Genomic DNA, 15,891 nt, shown 5'->3' with positions numbered 1-15,891 from the left:
GCGGGGATCGTAGCCCCGACCAAGTGGCAGATAAGCAAACTCCTTACAAAGCCATTCTATCTACGACTACAGGCTATGGAAATCATTAAATAGATAAAATATTCATTGTTCAAACTGAACGCTTTCTATTTCATTTTTACTGGAATTTCTAAATTATATGAAAATTCAATGCCAATCTCTAAGGGGATTGCGAAATCCTCTCGGCATCGGATTATGTTAGAAATCTAAATCCACATCCGGGTCCTGCAGAGTCGGAGGCGTCGCCTCGTGCGCTTAAATCGAATCCGGAGAATTTCAAGAATTTGCATGTATTCAGAGAAAAAAACATAAAGACATATACAAGGTCTAAAATGTGTTGATTTGGATTTGACCTTCAACTTGAATCTTGATTTTTTGGCGATTATCAATCTCGAGTTCCGGTCAGAGACATGGCCCAGGCGTGGGTACCACGTACCTCCCGTTCTCGCTAGATCTGGCGTGGGGCGGGAAGTAACTGGTGCGTCCCGCCCAGTGCCCAATCTACTCCAGCCCAAATTAGACACCTGATCACATTCATCTGATAACTTCGGGTTTGTAGAATGTCAGGTGGCTACAGAATATACCATATATTTACATATTCATAAGACAATCTATATGATCATGTTTCCACTGATCAGCTCCGAGGTCGTTCATGTGCGAACTAATCCATTCAGCTTTCATAATGCTAAAAATCACGTGTAAATTATGCCTGAGGCTTTTAAGGCATTAATCTGACGTCGCCCTCCGCATTATCATTATCGGTGCCTGTGACTGCGGTTGAACGTTTTGAGTACCCGTTTACACATTATACCTCAACCGTACAAATTAAATTATCCTGTTCAATCACTGAGCTTGACTACTCTTGACTGGGAGACTAGAGAGCGAGCACCTGCAACAAATGAACCATCCAACACTCCTCCTGCCCCTCTTCTAAGCTTGATCTCGATTCGTCACAATGAACCGCCTATTCGGCACCAAGAGTACGGCTCCTAAGCCCACTCTAGATGGTGCAATCAGCAAGGTTAGCTTCTTTCCCAACACCCCACCAACCCTCAACTAACCAGCCTGCATAAACCAGGTTGACGACCGCGTCGCTAGCATCGATGTGAAGCTTTCCGCCCTTAACGTCGAACTCTCAACATACCAAGCCAAACTCTCCAAGATGCGCGATGGGCCCGGCAAAAATGCTCTTCGTCAAAAGGCCCTGAAAGTTCTGCAGCGCCGCAAGCAATACGAAGGGCAACGTGACCAGCTCTCTCAGCAATCGTGGAACATGGAGCAAGCAGGCATGATGCAAGATAACCTCAAGAACGTGATGACCACTGTCGACGCCATGAAGACGACTACCAAGGAACTAAAGAAACAGTATGGCAAGGTGGACATTGACAAGATCGAGCGCATGCAAGATGAGATGGCGGATTTAATGGAGGTGGGCAATGAGATCCAGGAGAGCATTTCTCGGGCGTATGATTTACCTGAGGAGGTTGATGAGGCGGATTTGGATGCTGAGCTGGAGGCGCTTGGGGAAGAGTCGATGTTTGACACGGGAATTGGAGAGGATGCGATGCCAAGTTTCTTACAAGACGAGGTTGCGCCGCCGCAGTTTATTGATGAGCCACCAGAGCAGGCGAAGGTCAAAGAGGCTGCTGGCGGTCTTGGATAACTTGTCTAACCTCTGGGGTCTGGGGTTTAATTACACTGCCTGGCCTTCTCTGTGATTTCGGGTCTTAGGCTATGGAGTTGGGCTGGGATTTTATACAGTAGTTAGGATGACCATATCAGCTCCAGGGCTACGGCTCTCATTATGCGATAATCATGATCATTTACAGCGTTCAGACTGCCTGATATTGTCCATCGCTTCTGCTATAAAGTAAGAGTTGAGATTGCAAGACTATGAACCGGGTATCCTATAACGCTAATGCAATGTAAATCATGCTTTGCCCATGCCGATCAAAACAAGTAGAGCCACGTTCATAACCACAATAAGCAGCCACACCAGTGCGGCGACAATGGAGGTGAACAGACTGTTTCGCATCGATACTTGCGCAACTTCAACCTCCCCATCGACGTCACTGGATTGCTCAATAGGGACAGTCATGTAGCGATTAAAACATGTAAACCAGATGAGCGGCGCGGAAACAAATGGTAATATAACGCTGAGGACAACTTGACTAGCATTTAATGTCTTGTCCAGTCCGTCCTTGCCAACAGCAGCTGCGATAATGATGCTGGGAATGATACTGATAGAGCGGGTGATGACTCTGCGAAGCCATGGTCGAATACTCCAGTTAAGCATTCCCTCACTCACCATCTGACCGGCCATTGTACACACAATTCCCGCAGATAGACCAGATAGCAGTAGAGCCAAAGCAAAGATCAGACCAGCAGCAGGGGAGATAGATGAAGAGAGGAGTTTGTGGATTCCAAAGAGGTCGGCGGAGGCCCCGCCGGGAACATCGTAGAGGGATGCGCCGGCGACAATGAGAATGGCGCTATTGACGAAGAGAGCGAAGGTGAAGAGAGACAGCGACAACTCGATTATCGAGTACTTCATGCAACCACGAATGGCATGGATAGTTGGTCGATACTTTACTTCCCCATCGGTGCTTCCGGTGGGCACGGTAGACTCCACATATCCAGCGGTGGTATCAAATTCTTTCAGACGAGCCTGTACTACCCCACTACCCAGGAAGAGAGAGTGTGGCATGACAGTGGCACCGAGGATGCCGCAACTCTGGTAAAGACTACAAGAAGATGTAAGTTTATTTTGCAATATTCGAACATTCAATCGGAACTTACCCCTCTGATTGGACGACGGCAGATGATGGGAGAAAGCCACGGAAAACCTCCCCGACTGACTGCTCTTCAATCAGAGAAAGCTGAATACAGAAGCAGACGACGACCGCCAGTACCAAGCCCATGACGAAGAACTCAAATAAACGTAGTCCCAACATGGAGCCATTAGGTCGCCAGAAAATGAGTAGGAAGAAGACATCGACCAAGGTGATGGCGCAGCCCGCTACGAGTGGAATGTGGAGGAGTAGATTCAACGCAATGGCTGATCCAACCACCTCTGCAATATCAGTAGCGATAATAGCTGCCTCAGAGAGACCATAAAGGATGTAAACCAACCACCGAGGGAGATGTGCACGGCAATTCTCCGCAAGGTTAAGGCCAGTCACAGAACCAAGCTTGATGCAGAGCGACTGCAACAGAATGGCAAAGAGATTGGACAGGAGCACAATAAATAGCAATGCATATTTGTAGGTGGCACCGGCAGAAACATCGGTGGAGTAGTTGCCCGGGTCGATATAGGCAACAGCAATGAGGAAGCCAGGACCGATGAAACGGCCGAACTTGACCAGAGTGCGGGCACACTGCAGAGCATTGGAGGAGATGTAATTTTTGAAAGGACGGCGAGGTGATCCGCTTGCTCTCGTGGGTGTTGGACACCCCGAGGCTGCGGTCACCTCGCCATCCGGGATTTTCTCGGTCCCGGGATCAGAGTCTTGCCGACTGATCGGTTGAGTGTCTATGCACAAGGTATCACCAGCTATTGCATTGCTTGTGCCTGTGGCATTCTTGCGGTGTACGCGAGAGTTGGCGATGCCATTGAAGTCATTCCGAGTGGTGATATCAGGGTTGAAGGGTGGCGGGTTCTGGTTCCAACCCGGGTTCTGGAGAGTGTCGTCAGTGCGCGAGGGGCAATTCATGGTTGTTTAAAAAATGCGGGGTGTGATTTTGTGGGTGAAGAGATCTGTAATAAGTCTGCAGAATCGGAAGCTAATCGGGGGCAGATTGTATATGAGCACCCGAGAGAGTACCCTGGGAGAGCCCGAAACTGCCCGATTTTTTGACGCGGTTCTGACGATTGAGCATTCAAAGTAAACTTTGGCGGGTCTTGCCCAGATCATCCGAGTTCTCACCGCGAACTAATACGTAAGGGTGAAGTTAAAAGATAAAATTGTTGCCTTCAGTCTGTTTCGATTTAATTTCAATTTATCAATAAAAACCATATGGCCGAGAACGTTCAGTTATTTGATTTGATTGTCCTAACATACTTGCCCCGCGTTCGCAAACGGCGGTGGATCGTGAGTTTCCACCCGCGGGGAAATGAACCCAGAATTCAAGGTTCTCCGATAAAGGTACACAAGGGGATAAGATTGGAGATTAATGCTTATCAAGAAATCAGCTGGAAAACATTGGGACATTCGTTATGACGAACAGAACTTGACATCAATCATGAGGGGTCATGAGACGGAATTGTAAACAGGGCTGTCCCGCTGCGATAACCGGGGCATGATGTCAACGGAAGGATACGCACGCACGCGAGCTGCCATTGTGTTTATACTGTGGTCCCACCTGCGGAGTGCTTCGTTTAAATCCGAGAGTTGGCCTGAACTAGATTTCATAAGCTTGACAGATGTGCAGGTGCCCAATCTTCATCTCGTCGAGTCAGGAGTGGTGATGGCAAGCGGAGATGTGTATCCGTAGAGCCAAGATCTAGAACAACTGGAACCCGACCCCATAAACAAACCACCTGCAAGGATACTGCAAGATCCCTGGAAAGGGAAATGAGGGGGAAAGGAAACCATAGAAACCCTTGGGATGTAGACATGCAGGGTGTTGATGGTTTTTCTGCTATACAAATCAATCAACTTTCACCGCCAACAACGCCCGTTGCCCTGTGCAACTAAGCCAATTGCACGTTGTTTACTCCTCCACCTGCAATCCAACCAACCCCAAGGATCGCCTCACCACGCTAGCTATTCAGACCCAAAGCAAAGTGGGGATCTGATCCTTGATGTTGCCGTTAGCAGCAAGACACTCATATTCCCCGGGTGCCCGGCTTTGTTTTTCATCTCCCAGATTCTTCTCAATCCCACTTTGCTTTGCATTTGTCTGTTTTATTCTGCATTGATTGCGCTTCCTTCCTTGGGGATCCTCAAGGCCCGTTTGCGCTAGGTGTTGTCAGTTCAGCGTGATTGTATTTTGTTCCATTGAAAACGTCTCCGTAAGTTGCCGCTGTCCCTACCCACATCCTCGAGACGCCCCGGTCAATTTTCTGACATACCACAGTTGCTGGCCAACGGTGATACCAATGGCCTCTGCTACCTCCGGTCCTCAGATCTTCGAGGATGCCCACCGTGCTCCCAAATCGTCCGTTTTTCGGGCCATGATTTCATCAAAGCACAAGAGAAACCAGTCCGCAGACGATGCCATGCCACCACAGCTTCCACCGATCAAAACATCCGATCCCAGTCCCTTTCCATGGACTCAGCAGCGTACCTCCGCGCCCGGTCATCTTCCACTGGGTGAGATAGTCCCAAACCGCGATGCCGGGGATAGCCACGTTCCAACGGCCAAGTATGGTAGCAAGGAGGGTAAGGGGGTCCTGTATAAGAAAACGAAGAGCACCGTCTCCTTAAAGTCGCTGAGAAGCTATATGGAGCGGAAGGACGGGAAGTCTGAGGAACCCGAAGTGTCAGAAGAAATGAAACCGAAGAAGGCCAAATCGAACAACAGTCTCTCGGCCATTCTAAAACGATCACAGCGGGGCCGTAAGGATGGTTCAAAGCAGAGCCGCGATAAAGAGAACCGCAGCCCAACCGATCTGGTTGACAGTATGCCATCGCCAATTTGGCCCCAAGACTCTACCCCGACGTATCAACAACAGACCAGTCGATCCCGACAGAATTCAACAGCAGACCGGCACCGAAGTGTCGCAGACGAGCTTTCCCTCTACACACCCAAGGGCTACAGCCCCGCTCAGCAACGAAACTTTTATGACTATCACCAACCCTCGCTGACCAGAGCTGGCGAGATTAAGCCGCGCCCCAAGTCAGAAAACTTTACGGCCAACAAGAAAGTGAAGGATGTGCTGGGAGCTTTGCAGCGTCTCCCCACGAATGAGGTCAATACAATTGACCGGGTCAGCAGTTCCCCGTCTAAGAGTCACGGTCTGGAGAGAGCCAGGAAGATGTCAGCTCCTGAGCCTCCGGCACCTAAATCTCCCGAGAAGGATGCCAACCCTAAGCGATTGTCCCGTGTGCAGGCTGCTATCTCAGCATTTAATGCCAAGGACAAAGATGCTGAAGTTCACCGACATCTTGATTCCAAGGACGTCGAAAGCGAATTTGAAAAGCTATTGGTATGTTGACTGTTGGATTTTTTCCCCCAAGGCCCTCTCTAACTAATTCTTTCAGGATGCAAGAAATATTCCACATAACATGCGCGACAAGATGCGCTCCCTTGACACCAATATCAAAGTTGACTTCATCCAAAAAGACCGATCTGAAAATATAGCTCCCAACAGTGCGGGTACCTCTGATAGTCGCCGTGGGCGCGGAAAGGAGTCCAAAGATGAGCAGAAGTCACAGGACCGCAAGGGTTCCCGATCGCGGTCCAGAAGCCGTGGATTCACCTTCGGCAGAGGCTCCTCGTCTCCGGGCAAGAAGGCCAGGCCAGAGAGCGGAACGTTTGCTCGTCCACGTTCGGTAGATCTTTCGCAGCCTGTTGGCGTTTATACAACACTTCACCCAGGTGGCTCGACTGCAACTCTTTCCGAAGCGGCTGCCGTGGACACTGCGGCTGACCCATCGGACTTTGTGCATTATCTGAGAGAGATCCAAAAGCCGGAAATAATTGAAGTAGGCAAGCTCCATAAGCTGCGTCTCCTGCTTCGCAATGAGACAGTAAGCTGGGTCAACAGCTTCATTACTGAAGGCGGGATGGATGAAATTGTACAGCTCATCTACCGCATTATGAAGATGGAATGGCGGTATGCAGTACCTCCCTTTCATTGTAGCTCACGAGACCCTCGGCTAACTTTTCCCCAGTGAGGACCACGAGGATACCCTTCTCCATGAAGCTCTGCTTTGCCTGAAGGGTCTTTGCACAACATCCATTGCTCTTGCTCACCTCACCAGCATCGAGGCAGAACTTTTCCCCGCCTTGTTGAAGATGCTGTTTGACGAAGAGAGGAAGGGTCCCAGCGAGTTCACAACCCGGGGAATCATCATCAACCTCCTTTTCACACAACTCTCTACAACCTCTCCAGGCGAACTGCCCGTTGAACGTGCCGGGCGGCTTCTTGCCTACCTACGTGACCCCTTACCGGCTGATGATAACCAGCCGGTCTCGTTCATTGCCAATATATATCAATCCCGCCCTTACCGCGTGTGGTGCAAGGAAGTCACCAACGTGACGAAAGAGGTCTTCTGGATCTTCCTGCACCACCTGAACGTCATCCCACTCCCTAAGGCAGATCCCAAGTCGGACGATCCCTTCACCGACAAACGTCCTGTGGACAGTCGCCCATTCTCCCAGAAACACTTCCCCGCTCCTCGCCCACCTGTCCCAGCAGCTCCATACGTTGGGGGTGTTGAATGGGATGCTACAAACTATTTGGCCGCTCATCTCGATCTTATGAACGGTCTCGTTGCCTCTCTCCCTACCGTTGATGAGCGCAATCAACTCCGCTCTGAGCTCCGAGCCTCTGGATTTGAGAAGGTCATGGGTGGCACCATGCGCACTTGCAAGGAGAAGTTCTACTCCTCTGTTCATGAATGTCTACGCACTTGGGTGGCTGCGGCAGTGGAAGATGGCTGGCCATACACATCGGTGCGTGAGGGACCCCCTCGCTCAGGAGAACCCGGCTCTCCTACTAAGTCCCCCAAGAAGGCTGCACCAGGAAGCCCCAAGAAGGGTCTGGTTGATGAAAAGCCACCAAAGCTGGAGTTGGCACTGAATCTCCCCCTCAACCTCCCAGACAGCCGTGCTGCTCCAAGTCCATTGTCACCATCCAGTGATCTACGCAGTTGGCTCTAGTCAAACAAGTGACGACTTGTTTGGCTTTTTAATCTCTTTCTCTCCTATGTTTTCTTTCCCCCTTTTCAATATTTCCATTCCATCTTCGACGTTTCATGACATGGCGTAACGGTTCATTTTACAGACGACTTTGTACCAGCATTACCAGTTGCAGGCTCATCGGTCTGACTCTGTTTGATTTTCTTGATTTTTTGGGTGGTCAGGCGTTGACATTCGTGGTGTTGTTTGGAGTTGCATAGTTTCGACCGGATTTGCTCATGACAATCGATGACAGAAATGAGAATTGAATGACACGTCATTGGATTAATCTTTACATCTGCACATTTCACCTCAGTATTATTTCCCCTTGTACAAATCATGGTTTTAGATATAATAAATATGGCACGAGTAAACATACTTTTCCCCACACCGCTCCGGCAATACCCGATATCTTGATGCGATCACGATAAAGACAAGACCAGCTACAACTCGCCGCCATGATTTCTCGCAAGCGAAAAGAACTCGACCCCTACATGCGGACTAGGATCTGTGAACTCAGAGAAACAGCTCAGTGGTCCTATGGCCGCATTCACAAAGCATACCCAGATATCCCTCTCTCGACAATCAAATTCACATGCCAATCACAGAACAGGCGCGTCAATAATCAATCACGACCGAGGTCTGGACGACCTCGCAAAGATAGATCTAGTCAGGGCTCACAGGATCAGATGTATGGATCTACTCTTTTAAGTCCTGGATAGAGATCTGATGTCCATTTGATAAGGTCGGAGCAAACGCAACCAGAACAAACACAGAACAACCAACAAGAACAATATAATCAGCAGAGTCATGGTGAAAATGAGCAAGGAAGTCACCAGCAAGCTTCAACGGATAGCTCACAAGCTGATTCACGGGATCAACAAACAGGGGGCTCAAACACTGCCTCATGATTGAGATGGGATTTCGATAATGATGCACTCTTATACGAAGAAATGGTATTGTACAATAAAATACGAGGCATTAGCCATATATAAGCATGAAAGTCCTCCACGCCTTTAAGCGCTCAATTCTTCTCCTCGGAGTTCTTCCCCGGACCACGAGGCGGGGGGCTAGTGAATATCGCTTGGATTCCAGAGAAGAAGCTTTCTCGGATCTGTAAAGGATATGATGGTTAGCTCATATTCAAGACCATGATACAATAAGGCAATTTGTTAAGCTTTAGATAGAGAAAAGAGAAACACTTACTCCATCAAACGGCGTGCCCTTCGTATCCCAATTCATGAACAGAATCGCGTAGACCGCAACAACTATAACGTCACGTCAGTAACCTTGATCGATCCAGAATTGGATTTCCAACCTACATCCAATAATCACCCACTGGGCCAATGTAACCATTTTAATAAACTTCGGTCGCGCATACTTCAGCGCCGCGCGCCGGCGGTATTTACGCTCAAGCCGGAACTGGTGCTTCGGCGAGAGCTTCGACATGTCTGGGGGCCATTGTCGCTTGGGTGGGTATTGGCTGTAGGGGTCTTCTTCTGGGTAGGGAATGGAAGACCCATGTTTTTCGGTGGAGAGGCGGAAGGGAGAGGAGTTTAGGATTGCGGAGGTCGTGAAGCGAGCTGGGGATGTGGTGGTGAATAGGCGGGGGTTGCAGGGGATTGGAGCGAGATTCTATATGGAATAGTTGTTAGGTCTATCTCTTTGCGATTGTTTATATTGTGATGGGATGTTATATCGTACAAGGCGCCATGTTGGTTGGGTGATTTGGGTCTTGAGAGTTCCGGTCGAGATCGGGCTGGCAAGTCGCGCCGATGGGGCGGCCGCGAAGATTTGACGAAGCATGAATGGGTTCTCTTTCCGCTGTGCCAGGGATTATTCCTGTGTTATGTCCACTCTGCGCTCGAGAATGACTTTGGAGAGTGGGAGGTTGGATGGGGGAGGTTAAGGAATTGGAGTTGGAGAATTTCCAGATCTGCCGTGCTCCGCAACAACTCCGCAGGCTCGGGCTGATCTATGCACATACTTTACGTCGCCACCACTTGAAAGTTGGTACATATGTCGTTAGATATATTAAAAAGTAGCTATCATGACCTTTATCAATCTATTTGCTATTTTGCAGTCAAATAATGTTGTTATTTCACTACACTATAGCCAGACACATTACCGATACATATCGATTCGCGGCGGGCATTCCAAAGATAGAGAGCATAGTTTAAATATTGACCACTTGGCTAACGATACAAATCTCACAAAATTTAACCAAGACCAGTGCTTCGAGTGTGTACTTAGGAGCACATGCATATAATGGCCAAAGTATTTCCTTGTGGTCTGGAACATCATAAGTCGAGTGTAGAGACCCAGGCTCGGAAAATCATAGGCCTATTAGCCTTCGTTAAGCCGCGAATATTAGGGAATTGAGGATACTGGGGGACATGAATCAATGGCAAAACACTAGGGCACATTATGCCTAGGTGAGCCAAAAAAAAGAATCAACGCATAAATTGAAAGGAGACAAAAACGACGGCTGGAGGATTCGAACCTCCGCCTCCGAAGAGAATTGATTTCTAGTCAATCGCCTTAGACCACTCGGCCAAACCGCCTACTTGTTGAAAGCAGTCTTCAAAGCAAGCTACATAACCTTTTAAACTTTAACCTAGCTTAAAATAGTTCTGGGCAAACATGATCTCAAAGCGACTGACCTCAGGAGCTGCCTTCCAAAGTTATAAGTTATAACAGAAATTTTGAAATAATTTTGAGCGTCCTTCTGACAATGGAGCATTAACCTGGTAGTACATTACAACAACCGGGCTCAACTGCAACCCTTCAAATTTGACGATTTTGTAAATCAATAGCTCGAGGGCCCGCAAGTGATATATATCAAAACCTTAGACGGTTCTCAATGTCCAAGTTTACATTATATTACCGATATTATATTACCGATTTCATTTTACCGACACCAGAAGGATATGTTTTGACATATATGTATTCATAATTCCGTGCCAATGGGAACATCAAAAGACTACCTTGAAGGCCTAAGTGTGAAAACAATATAGGCAAAACTTGAAAATGCCCAGTTCACTTTGAATTGACATTGTACCAATATGCGCAGCCCTGGAGGTGTGATAGCCAAAATAACACCATATGTGCATAGTATGACGTAGTGTCCAAAGTCCAGTAGCACCTATTACCTAGGCACTCAAGTATCCCACTCTCATACAGACCAGCCCCCTAGGTATTCAAATATTTGATGGTGTTGGGTTACGGCCGGAACACTCGCGATCGCGAGAGCCCCCTGCATTAGAGACAGCGAACCAATGGCAAAATTGAAAGAGGGAACGCGTGGCATGTTTCTTCATGATCGCGTCCACCCAAAAAATCACATCGACGTCCATCCTATCTCCGATATCAAGCTTTGGGTCGACTGGCAAGTTCATCCTGCCGAGGAGGGTTGAAAAACCGCCGCTTTTTAATCTCATCTAATGAAAATATGGAGAGTTGAATATAGAATCTAAATGTAAATCCCTAAGACAGGGCGTTATCAAAGACTGGCTGGTCCCTAGGTTGATCATAACGCCAGGGGTGGATAACTTGAATGTGGCCACTAGTGTTGTTTAAAGCTACAAGGGGAGAGCGCAAGGGTCGGAGCGAGAGAGAGAGATAGCAAGTGAGGAGCTTCGAAGTCATGATAAATAGAGCTGTCACATCTAATTAGTAGGCTCACTCACACAAGAGGGTGCCAAGCTATGAACAAGGTGACACGTCACACAGTAATCTCGTTTGACTTCTTTACATTCCCACAAAATACAGCCAAGCTTTCTCTTCTCCAACCTTAGGTCACTGACCCAAGCCTTGATGAAAATAAAGAGCCACACAGTGGAAGTGCCAAAGAATACGCCTGTCAAAGACCCGAAAGCCGTTGAACAAACCAGTCCGCCGCGATGTGCAATGCAGGGACCAATCTGTGGTGGACCACCTTCATGATCGCAGCCACCCAAACAAGGTAAGTATGAAGAAGAAAGAAAAAGAAGGGGAAGGAGGAGAGAGAAGGGAGGTATTTATACCCGTGGCGGAAGGCGCTAGCGAAGCGAGGGATAACAATGTCTTAAGGCTCTAAAATAGGGATCAGGCAATATAGCCTATTTGTAAGCAAACTTTCATCAAATAGGCGGTTTGGCCGAGTGGTCTAAGGCGATTGACTAGAAATCAATTCTCTTCGGAGGCGGAGGTTCGAATCCTCCAGCCGTCGTTTTTCCTTGCTTTATTTTTTTCCTCTGTCCATCCGAAAATGCCCTCTTTGGTCCTTAGGTACAAATCCATCCAAGCCTTTCATTTCAACATGTATATATGAACATATTTTACCTCTTTTCCTCGTCCAAATTCTTCAATTTTAACAAATTTTCTTAAAAGAAGCAATATAGACTTATTAGCAAATCAATTATAAGATTCCCGCTTCAACATTTGCAAAACAGATAGTATCTGCCGGTTCAAATTTACCTTCAGTCAGATTATCCCACGTCTTTGTCTCTAAAAACCGCATATCACATCATTCCGCCGATAGAGGCAGAGTTTCTATCAATCATCATCAACAGGCGGTTTGGCCGAGTGGTCTAAGGCGATTGACTAGAAATCAATTCTCTTCGGAGGCGGCGGTTCAAATCCGCCAGCCGTCGGTTTTTGCTTTTTCGCTTTATTTTTATTCAAATTGTTGTCTTTATCCGCAATCTAGGGCTAATTCAACGAAGACGAAGGCCCACAGGGCTCATACGATAAGCTAAACCTAAAGCGGTACTATAAAGACCCACATATAGCTGCTCGATTTGTCTAGACTTGACATACAGTACAATGCATACAAAAGTCGTATGTACACGAGTGGTGTCGAGGGATCATGCAAGATACAAATCAAATATCATCGGTCGCAAGAGACTTTGGACGGCCAGCCGTCTTAGGCGTCTCGTCACTAAGTGTATTGATTGAACCCCGGACTTGATTGAATCATATCCGTTAGCAATCGATGGTATCGGAATACTTCATTCTCCGCAGATTTAGCGGAGGGAGAGTGACTGACGCCTTCTGTTTTCCATTTGCGCGCAGGAGACGCCAAATCGATTGCTTGGCAACCTTATGATTGACCATTGCGAGAATTTCTTCGTATTTGATATGGGGATTTTTGTCAACAGCTTCTAGAATCTTTGCTTTGTCGTCTCCGTCAAGCTTTTTCGGCCGGCCAGAGCGTGGAGATGAGGCATTTTGTACTCGCTTATCTTCCCTGTGAACTGTACTAACGATTGTTCTGTATGGAATGTCGGGGTATTGGTTTTGAATTTGTTTATAGCTCCACCCGGCTATAGTCTTGAGAGTGCAAATCCTAGTGCGAGTAAATGGATCTAGCTCCTGTCGACGTCGAGGTGCTGGGCTGGTTTGAGTTGCATTTTCAGGGGTATTCTCACTGGACCTTGAAGGAAGATCAACGGAGCGAATTGGAGGCATATTGGCTTTGAAGTGGTCTCAAAAAAGGATAAAATAACAAAGGTAAAGCGTTTTGCACTAACACCTGACGAAAACGTGGGTTGAATGGCTACGTGGCAGTGCAGAAGTTTGAAACACCAACTTTTACCGCCTTTCGTTGACCACCATTTAGATCTTGCTCACTGCCTATAGCACAATGGGTTCTGGATATTTATTATCACTCTGATGAAGGTTGATATAGCTTTGGAACTCCACCCATTTAGAACAAATGCAGCAAAAGATGTATTCGAGTATTGATGTGGGTAGTGGAGAGGCTTACAGCGACAGAAAATGCGGCAGACAACTATACAACCAACAATAATGGTTCGTTTCAAACTTCTGTAGAATATTGAGACAATTGAAAATTTGTTTATAGAGCTCAAAATCTAGCAGCTTACATCAACAGGCGGTTTGGCCGAGTGGTCTAAGGCGATTGACTAGAAATCAATTCTCTTCGGAGGCGGAGGTTCGAATCCTCCAGCCGTCGTTTTTTTCATGCTTCACTTTTGTATGTTGATTCTTTTTTATTGCACACAGTATCAACAAATACACAGGCGTTTTTTTTTTATCACTTAACATTGGAAGTCATCAGAATTCCCCTCTAGGAAAACACGGAGCTCAGTCTTGGAATACCTGTTGAAATGCCAAGAATCATAGTCGCCAAGAAACCGACTCACCCGGAACTCCGCCACGTTGACCCCGATACTGTACCCGCAGTGTATAAAATGGGGGAATTTCGGCAATTTAAAGACGCCAACAATGACTGTTTTCCTGGCACAACATCTCTTGGCTACCCTATATATCAGCACCCGGGCATCATATCAACCATCTGATTAACATAATCGGTATCATGTTTGGCCTGAGATCTACAGACTTATCATCAACAAGTCCCGAGAATTAGACTCGGTATCTGATTAGGGATCGGCAATCCCCATGGAGCTGCCAAGTGCCGGGCCGCGTAATAATATTCAAACTGGTAAGACTTACGTCGGTTTCTTTCTTAGATACAGAGTTCTTTTGATTTGTTCTACCGGAGATCAACAGAGGAACGATTTGCAAGTCTCAGCTTAGATAACCCCTCAGGGCTCTGTCTGTTGCTTGATTGAGACGATATGCAACAAACTGAATTTCAAGCAAGCAAGAGAGATTGACTGTTTAAACTTACGCGTTTGTGGAGTTTGAAAACAGAAGAAATGATGGACGCCCAGCTTCTTTCCCCACAATTATTCAGGATAATCTTCACCATGATGAAAGAGATATCAACAGAGCCAATCTACCATGAATTGCCAAGCTATCATGCCCAGAAGCTTACGCAAGTGGATATCACTGTAGGAAGAATGAGCGAGCCAGAATTGTTGAATTAGCAATACTTGCAGACTTATAAGTAGTCATAGGATAGTCTCAAGACTACAATCCAGGAATACCGCCCCCTCGTTATCTCATTATGCATTACTACAAGCTGGTGGCCCTTGCCGGGTTCGTCTCCGTAGCCCTCGCCCACCCAGGCCCTCATCACGGAATTTCCAAGAGAGAGATTGCTCGTCGCCACGATCTATCCTCTCGTTGCTCCGAACATGTTGCCCGCTTCAACGAGAAGCGCTGGAATAGAAACATCCGCAAGCGATCCCACGACCGAAACACCACTGTCCAGATCCAAACCGAGGCCCCATACTATGATGTGATACAGAATGATACCTGTGTTTTGACTCCCGAGGTGACGGAAGGCCCCTACGTCTGGCCTCGCTCCCAGACCCTACGTCAAGACATGACCGAGGACCAACCCGGTGTGCCCTTGTGGTTAGATGTTGGTGTCCTTGACATGAACACATGTGAGCCATTAGAAGGTGTCCTGGTTGACTTCTGGCATTGCAATGCCACTGGAAGCTACTCCAGCTTCACAGGTCTTTCCCCCAACACAGCATTCGAGACATTGCTGGACCAGCTGAACGTCACGGACTTTGAAATTGGCACTACTGATCTCCACACCGATGACACTACATTCCTGCGAGGAATGTGGCCGACGGATCGCAATGGCATGATGGAGATGAAGACTGTCTTCCCCGGTTGGCTTCCTTACCTTACAACTAGATTGCCTAGTTACTGATGCTAACATCCATACTAGGATTCTACATCGAAAGAGCTATCCATATCCACGTTCAAGTCCACACAGACTGGACTATCCGTGGTAATGGTACCATGGCCTATGGCAACACGGTTAGCACTGGTCAGATCTACTTCGACGAGCAGCTTGAAAAGGAGATCATGGCTTTGGAGCCGTATGTTTCCCATACTGAGATCAACCGCACGACCAATGCCGAGGATAGTATTTACAGTCAAGATACCGATAATGGGTACAACCCGCTTATCTCAGTTGTCCCTATTGATGATAATGATTTGACCAAGGGCATGGTTGGGTACATCACCGTTGGAGTGGATACCACTGCTATTGAGATGGATCTGTAAGGAAAGGGCATGATACTATACCGACCTTATGGTGTAAACATAACATGTAAATTTAGAAACAAGTCCAAAGACACCCGAGAAATCACTTACTGC

General features: G+C 47.4%; 6 protein-coding genes across 6 annotated transcripts; 3 read left to right on the top strand and 3 right to left on the bottom strand.

The window, feature by feature from the left end:
• Positions 1-973: 973 nt before the first annotated feature.
• On the top strand, positions 974-1,681 carry N7520_006310 (putative SNF7 family protein (Cta1); the record flags this gene model as incomplete). Its single annotated transcript, XM_057140244.1, has 2 exons — positions 974-1,039; positions 1,097-1,681. 2 exons carry the CDS (start codon positions 974-976, stop codon positions 1,679-1,681), a joined length of 651 nt encoding a protein of 216 aa, XP_056994250.1.
• A 267-nt stretch (positions 1,682-1,948) lies between these two features.
• Positions 1,949-3,731, bottom strand: N7520_006309 (uncharacterized protein; the record flags this gene model as incomplete). The annotated part of the gene is made up of 2 exons (XM_057140243.1): positions 1,949-2,762; positions 2,818-3,731. The coding sequence occupies 2 exons, from the start codon at positions 3,729-3,731 to the stop codon at positions 1,949-1,951; spliced, it is 1,728 nt and encodes a 575-aa protein (XP_056994249.1).
• Positions 3,732-5,119: 1,388 nt separating this feature from the next.
• N7520_006308 (uncharacterized protein) lies at positions 5,120-7,848 on the top strand (the record flags this gene model as incomplete). The annotated part of the gene is made up of 3 exons (XM_057140242.1): positions 5,120-6,169; positions 6,225-6,799; positions 6,858-7,848. 3 exons carry the CDS (start codon positions 5,120-5,122, stop codon positions 7,846-7,848), a joined length of 2,616 nt encoding a protein of 871 aa, XP_056994248.1.
• Positions 7,849-8,890: 1,042 nt separating this feature from the next.
• On the bottom strand, positions 8,891-9,672 carry N7520_006307 (uncharacterized protein; the record flags this gene model as incomplete). Its single annotated transcript, XM_057140241.1, has 4 exons — positions 8,891-8,980; positions 9,073-9,134; positions 9,189-9,501; positions 9,571-9,672. The coding sequence occupies 4 exons, from the start codon at positions 9,670-9,672 to the stop codon at positions 8,891-8,893; spliced, it is 567 nt and encodes a 188-aa protein (XP_056994247.1).
• Positions 9,673-12,831: 3,159 nt separating this feature from the next.
• Positions 12,832-13,317, bottom strand: N7520_006306 (uncharacterized protein; the record flags this gene model as incomplete). Its single annotated transcript, XM_057140240.1, has 1 exon — positions 12,832-13,317. The coding sequence occupies one exon, from the start codon at positions 13,315-13,317 to the stop codon at positions 12,832-12,834; it is 486 nt and encodes a 161-aa protein (XP_056994246.1).
• A 1,462-nt stretch (positions 13,318-14,779) lies between these two features.
• N7520_006305 (intradiol ring-cleavage dioxygenase) lies at positions 14,780-15,798 on the top strand (the record flags this gene model as incomplete). Its single annotated transcript, XM_057140239.1, has 2 exons — positions 14,780-15,398; positions 15,458-15,798. 2 exons carry the CDS (start codon positions 14,780-14,782, stop codon positions 15,796-15,798), a joined length of 960 nt encoding a protein of 319 aa, XP_056994245.1.
• Positions 15,799-15,891: the final 93 nt, after the last annotated feature.

This window comes from Penicillium odoratum, assembly GCF_028828045.1.
Source record: "Penicillium odoratum strain IBT 22623 chromosome Unknown utg000005l_segment0_segment0, whole genome shotgun sequence".
NCBI lineage: Eukaryota > Fungi > Ascomycota > Eurotiomycetes > Eurotiales > Aspergillaceae > Penicillium > Penicillium odoratum.
Note: the sequence above shows the minus strand (reverse complement) of the source record. Positions and strands in the feature narration are given on the sequence as shown.